The sequence below is a fragment of the Anarrhichthys ocellatus genome, unplaced genomic scaffold, assembly GCF_004355925.1.
Source record: "Anarrhichthys ocellatus isolate YVR2014 unplaced genomic scaffold, GSC_Weel_1.0 scaffold4, whole genome shotgun sequence".
In the NCBI taxonomy this organism is placed as follows: Eukaryota; Metazoa; Chordata; class Actinopteri; order Perciformes; family Anarhichadidae; genus Anarrhichthys; species Anarrhichthys ocellatus.
Window position 1 is genome coordinate 1,630,984 of NW_022280034.1, and position 7,175 is coordinate 1,638,158.

General features: G+C 41.4%; 1 protein-coding gene across 3 annotated transcripts in view; it reads right to left on the minus strand.

The window, feature by feature from the left end:
• The window catches only part of LOC116381608 (transmembrane protein 150A-like), a 15,755-nt gene extending 8,781 nt beyond the window's left edge, over window positions 1-6,974 (minus strand). Inside the window, exons 1-3 of one of the 3 annotated variants that reach the window (XM_031843895.1) lie at window positions 5,347-6,974; window positions 4,419-4,492; window positions 2,679-2,726 (exon numbers count right to left, since the gene is read on the minus strand). In XM_031843895.1, coding sequence (XP_031699755.1) covers window positions 2,679-2,726; window positions 4,419-4,483 — 113 coding nt within the window. In that variant the 5' untranslated portion in view covers window positions 4,484-4,492; window positions 5,347-6,974. The other 2 variants (XM_031843894.1, XM_031843893.1) reach the window with 2 other exon arrangements.
• Between the last annotated feature and the right edge of the window lie 201 nt (window positions 6,975-7,175).

Sequence of the window (7,175 nt, forward strand, 5' to 3'; positions counted from 1 at the left end):
GTGTCATCGTGTTTCTTTGCAGCATTTTTGCATCTCGTTGTAGTTGTTTTAAGCTAGTCGTAGTCATTTGGTTTCTCTTTACAGTTGTGTTGCATCTCGTTGTAGCTGTTTTATGTCTCTTTGCAGTTGTTTTGCATCGTTTCGTACTTGTTTCGCTGTATCTGTAGTCTTTTTGTGTCTCTTTGAGGTCATTCTGAGTCTCTTCCTGGTTTATTTGTGTCTCTGTGAGTGACATTTTACAGCTGAAGGCCAGGAGGGCCCCGGACACTTTGGGCCCCTGCCGTGCACACTGTCGGCTCATTCAATATTCCATCCGTGCCTCAACGGTGCATCAAGAATCTAAAGTAAGTAAATGTGTTAAAACTCTGTAAATGTTTGAGCACATTCGGAGCATCATGACTGATACGCAAACAACTGTAGAAGATTAACTCAAGACGTACTCGGGTTAGAGGTCTCTTAAATAACACACTTCAGAATGTTTAACCGCGTGTGCTGTTCTGATTGCACAACAACGCAGGAACACATTCATGTTACAACCGGAGAGGTTCGGATGTTTTATGAGTTTGAATAAAAGGACACACGATTAAGAAAGGGCCATTTAAAAGACATCACAATCTATCTACCTGTATGTTTTATTATAAACACTGTGAGAGCACACATGCAAGAGTGATCTCATGTATTTAAAATACAGTATGTGACATGTTTGTCTGAATGCAACTATTGCCTTTTTGATCTGATTTTACTTCATTAAAAGTAGTCGTACCGCAGTGTAGAAATACTGTCTTACAAGTAAAAGTACTGCATTCAAAATGTTACTTAAATACAAAAGTATCAGCATCAAAACATACTTGAAATATCATAAGTAATAGTACTCATTATGCAGAATAATATATATGATATTACTGGATTTTAATTATTGTGTTCATGATGTATTCATCACTTTAATGTTGCAGCTGATCAAAACGGATGAAGATTACAGAGTACAGAGAAGAAGACTTCCCTCTGAGATCTAGTAGAGTTGAAGTATAAAGTAGCATAACATGTACAAGTACCTCAAAATTGTACTTAAGTACAGTACTTGAGAAAATCCGTTTAGTAACTTTCCACCACCTGAGACAATAGAAGTAACCTTGATTTTAAAACCAAATACTTTTCAAATATCTTCAAATAACAGCCTATAAATACAACATGGGGTTCATAATGTTAGATTCTTATTTTTACGTGTTGCTAAATCCCAATAGGAACGGTCCTTCTGATAACGTTAACCTGCAGGTATTATTTACACAGATTACAGGGGAACAGAATAAAATAGATCTGTTATTGATGTTCTTTGGCGTGTTTATGCGTTTTCTGTACCAGCTGGGAAGGTACTTTTACTAAACACACAGAGGTTTAACATTCCACAGAAGTGACCTGATGTAAAGAGACGCATGCAGCTGCAGGTCCGACACCAGTTTCCTCCTCGTTCCTTCTGAACCTGTTTGCATTCTGAGAGGTCAGTTTACTGCAACTCTCTTCCTACGCCCACGTCTTTCTTTACATGTTCTCCCCTCGTGTCAACATCTGCAGCACTTCATCAGGTCCACTCCCCCCATCTTCATCTCACCTCCTCACTATGTTTGAATTAAGACAGACTTGACAGGAAGTGGGGCACAAAGTGGATGTAAGTCGAGAAAAGATTCCTCTCGCAAAAATAAGCCCACCATGAATCACCTTTCCCCCCCCGACTCTAAGCTGCATCAACACACCAGCTGAGACAGTTTTCACAATCTGCGAGTAATTACAACCAGTGTTTTTATTTGTGTGGCACATTAACGGGCACTGAAGAAACCTCCTCCCTACTTTATAAAAAGCACTTTGCCTCTGCGTCCACACTGAGCTGGTGTTTTATTAGACCCAGAAACGGAGCTTTTCTCCCGTTTAGATTCATTTAAAACGCCAGCTTCCTGTTTTAGTGTAGACGTGGGAAAAACCTTTTGGAAAACAAGGATTTAAATCACTGCAGAAACAGAAAGAGATGTATGTTAGATTGTAAGTTTGTTTTAATAAACATAACAAGGGTTTGATTAGATGAGATTCTTTATATCAGTTGTGATGTACTGTTTGTTGTCCAAGTCCTAAAACAGAGAAATGAACTTCCTGTTCTCTCGTCTAGTAAATGTGTTTTCTGAATGTTTTTGGTCTGTGGTTAAAACAAGCTGAGGAGATTTTAACGTTTTAATTCTACGATATAAAGAATCATAAACGTTTGTTTGCCACAGAGATTATCTTCTGCAATAAGCTAAAAGACAATGAAATACTTTCATTGTCTTTTTGTTGAGGGAACCAGTGTGTTGCTAAATACGTCCTGCAGCACTTTGTAGCCTCGCACTTTTAGCTCTATGTTTGGTCTCCACCAGCACCTTCAGCTGCTAAATGCTCCAGAAAACAACTGCATTTAGATATTGTTTCTGGAATTATTATGGGAAAAAATATTTTGCAAGTGAACTCATTCTAAATGAACAACAACAACAACAACAACACAGCATCAGTTGGTTTATATCTTTACATGTTGCTGCTTTCGTCTGGTTCACTGTGTGAAAGTCTTTTCAAAACGTACAGTACACATTTACTTATGACACCGTCAGTACTGACATCATGAAGAAGTGTGTGTGTGTGTGTGTGTGTGTGTGCTGTACCAGTTATGCACAGGGCAGACATGCTGGTTGTACAGGGACATCGCGTATCTGTAAGTTAAAGGAGAGAAGAAGAATTGGTCAAAAAATGAAGACATGAAATAGATGACTTTGATATATATTTATTAATGTATGATATTATCTTTCATGCGATAACAGCTACACTCCTAAAACATGGCTGTCAGTTAAACAAAGAATAAATAAGCTACAAAAGTGCTGTTTCACCAGTGAAATGAAGCACGTAAAACCACGTGACATGTAGACAGATTGACGCTGTTCCAGCCTCTAAAGTACAACTTTACTTTTTCACTAACAAAACACGCGTCACATGAATAACCTCAGTGTTGACTTCACAGACTGAGGTCGTCTGTGTTCGTCATACGTGTACGCAGAAGCTGCTGGCTGTACTTTAACCAGCGCTCTGACAACAGAGGAGCTGCTTCTTAAATCTCCTAAATGTGTCAGCGACACAATAACCACAAACACAAACCTGAGATAATTCATTAGACACATAAAAACACTTGGCGACACATTCAGGCCTCGGGCCGAGAGTCGTCCAGACGAAGCACAGAGCAGCACATGTTCTGGTCCAGCCGGAAATATCGCAACAACCATCGAATGGATTTCCAGGACATTTTGTACGGACATTCATGGTCCCCAGAGGATGAATCCTACTAACTTTGGAGATTCTATTGTTAAAGAGACATAAGGGCAGAAATTCAGAGGAAAAAAAGTCCGTTTTGAGCAACTTCAGTGCGCCGGGCCGCTAGCGTGACTGTAGCTCTTTGATTCATCTTTTCTCTGTAGTCACATGGCAACAATGTCCTCTGAGGCTTAATCATATCAAGAGAAAAGATAGCAGAGATTAAATCACTGGAACACGATACGCAGACAAATCAACAACACAAGCTGCTCACAAATGTCTCAGCAGAAACTAAACAGGAGACATGTGGAGGTTGGAGTGCGTCTATTGATCGCTGATAACAAGATCCGGTCAGGACAATTGATTTGCCTTAACTTGAACAAACTGTGATGAACTGTGGTCGAGGACATCACAGCTTTTTGATTTAAATAAAAGTGACAAACGTGCAAATAAAAGAATCAATGTGCTGTAGAAGTGTGTGTGAAGGCTGTGTGGCGTCACTCATTACCAATAAACATTGGACCACAGAAGTGTGTTGTTTTTGTAGCCCTGAGAATTTCTCTGACAATGAATTACCTGCACGACCTCTTTGTTGTGATTGAATCACCATTTTGCTCACATAGTGGAGTTTTAAAATGACGGGTTTCTGCAGGAATCTAGCGTTGAACGGTTCAATGTGATGCAGAAGAAGTCAGAACTTCAAGTTACAGGGAAACTTTTCCTCCAAGTTTTTTTTCCGTCTATGATTTGACTAAAATTCTGTGCAGGGAAAACAAAAGCACTCGCTGCTACACGCTGAATCATCGCTTCCACCACGAACAGCAGCTCTTATTGTGGACTGCTGTTCATGTGCAGAGCTGCAGATGTGAGTCAAACAGATGCAGGGACACGCAGACCAGACAGACCGAGAAGGAATGTCAAGGATGAATCTCCTCCGGCGCAATCGTAGAATAAACAGCGAGCCGTTACTCTCCCTCTTCCCAAAAAAGGAGACCGGTTTACTTTCACAAACTTTGTAGAGCCGGTGGAGGTCATCGCGATCACAATCAGCCTCTCTGTTAACGTATGGACAGCTGGAGAGCAAACGCTGAGGTACTCACACGACCCAGATCCCAGTGATGGTGAAGACGGGCAGGCTGATGGGAAGGATCATCCACAGGGACATGACGGCCACCTGGAGGGGAACGACAAACAGCATCAAACACCTGCAGGACCGCGGCCGTCAGCACCAGAACCACCAGAAGAACTGCAGCACAAGATTACCTGGTTGACTGATTCAGCAACAACCATTTCCATAGTCAGTTCTAATGATGCTAGTTGTAGTGATACTGGATGCAACTTAAACCAAAGGGCCACTGATGCATCATGGGTATGTGGTTTACGCAGGCAGAGGAGTCCATATGTCCACGCAACATGTCTGTTTCTTAAGACTCATCCAGCAAAGAACAAGCACGCAGCAAACAAAACAACACAGAAATCATTCCCATTGCTGCCTCTACTGCGCTGGTACAACAACAACAACAACAACAACAACAACAACAACAACAACAACATAGGCCCACCAGGTGCACGCTGGTCCTATACCTGCCTACTCAGGTATAAATATAAATACATATATATAAATATTTAGTTGTTCATGGTTTAATCTATTGATCCATAAAATCCTGTAAATACCATACCCACGAAATAAAAACCCACGAAATAAAAACAAACTGTGAGAACCATTCAAACCATTTCATTGGTTATAAAAATGTTCACAGTCTGTTTTTTTCTCTGCAGTGTGTTCCTTTAATAACTTCCTTTAATAACTTTAAATCAGACTATCAGGACAAAAGAGATGCGTCTACATGCACTACTTCAAGTCTACTTAAAAACAACAACTCAGAAAAACTACATTTTACAAGCACAAAACGACCACTTCCCTTTTCCTTTGCTCCGTTACTTCCCCTGCAGAAGTCGTTGCCTGTGCATGCTCTACGTGCAGCTCTTCCACAGACTATCGTGACTACAGGAGGACAGGCAGCGCACCTCTGGTGTGTCCCGCTGGAAGCAGCTTCAGGCTCTCCTCCTCATCGCAGCTCCTCCAAACTCGAGGAAAAGTTGCATCGCGTCGCTGCTCGTCTGAGCTCCTCCGCATCCACTGATTTCATGGTCGAGACAGCGACAAAGTCCCATCATCCGGGACCTTGTTTTCATTCATCACACACACACACACACACACACACACACACTGAGACTGTCCTCCGTCTGCAGCCCGGCTGTTGTGATCCGACCTGGAGGGAGCAGCTGGAACCAGTACCGTTAACTCCTCCCAGTAACACGGAGGCTTAAAGAGGCAGCTGAGGGGGTTTAAAGACACTTCTTTTATTTCACTGCTGTTATGAAATTAATATGTTTTGTCTCGTTTCATAACTTTAGATGAGGTCATATAGACGTGTGTGTGTGTGTGTGTGTGTGTGTGTGTTTTGTTCTAAGTCTAAGTCCTGTAGACTGATTGAACTGATGAATCACTGAGGTGTGGATGTGTAATCTGGTGTTTTCTCTTCTCCCTCAAAGTTGACATGATGAAGATAAAAGAAGAAAAACAGAGTTCTGCCTATCTTTATTTTATTGATTTAAAAAAATTATTTTTTTCATCTTTGCATGAAGTTTAGATTAAACATTGCTCACGAGAAAGGTCAAGGGTCACTGGTTTCATCTTTAACAATGAGTTTTTATTAAAGTAAACTATAAAGTAAAAGTAACTCCAGCTGTCAGGTAAATTAAGTCAGTAAAAAGTACAATATTTCCATCTGAAAATACTCAAGTAAAGTACAAGTACCTCACATTGTACGACTTAAGCGCAGAACTCGAGTAAATGCACTTAGTTGCCTTCCTCCACCACTCAGCATCTTAACGGACATATTTATAATATTAATAATAAAGTTTGGAAATAGCATTTCAATAAAGCAGGAAGAGGTTCATTATATTTTCTGTTAAACACACTTAAAATGTGCACACACAGAAAAGAAACAGTGATGAGAGACTCATCCATCTGCTATCATTTCTCAGAACTTTATTTTGGCCTGTGTTCTGATTTACCCAACAACACTTGAACGCAGCTTCACGTGGCTCCTCCCGTGCATCACTGCGCAGATTCCACAGCTGTCTCCAATTAACGTGTTTTACTGTGTTTTACTGTGTTTTACTGCCTCAGTTACATCGCACACTGCTGCCGGAGGAAACCATGACACCCGACTGCCGCCACGCGAGGGCGCCCCAGGCTTTAAATGATGAGAGACAACGTCTATAAACTGTGGTTGTGAACTCATTGGTGAGTTTATGGGGATCCTAGTGCAGACAACTTCCTGTTCATGTAGGTTTTCAGATCTTTTACTTGAGTAAAATTCAGCAATGTCTTTGCTGTAATTCAAAGTCAAGGGACATTAACTCATTTTAATCTTTTAATAATTTGATTTCACTTTCTAATAAGACACGAAGTCTCCATTTACATATCTTAGTATTTCCAGGATCAAGACTTCCACACTCAATCATCTTGGTGCATCTGTTTTCATCACTTAATTGAAGTTGTCTAACAAAAAGAACTTTTATTTAGTGGTGGTTCTGGTGGTCCCTGTGGACTAAAGCTGTAGTGCCTCTGAGCACCAGAGTCCCTTTAGAAAACATCACGTTACTGCAGCAGGGTCTGACAGTCTGCTCCTCTCAGTCCTGGTTCTGGTTCTCCCGTGCCTCCCTTCCATCTAGCGGGTCCAGCAATACGTTCTGGGTCTCCAAGCTGCAGAGAAGCCGGATCTGGGTCTGTCCACGGCAGACCGGTCTCTGCTGGAGGATCTGGGTCTGTCCACGGCGGACCGGTC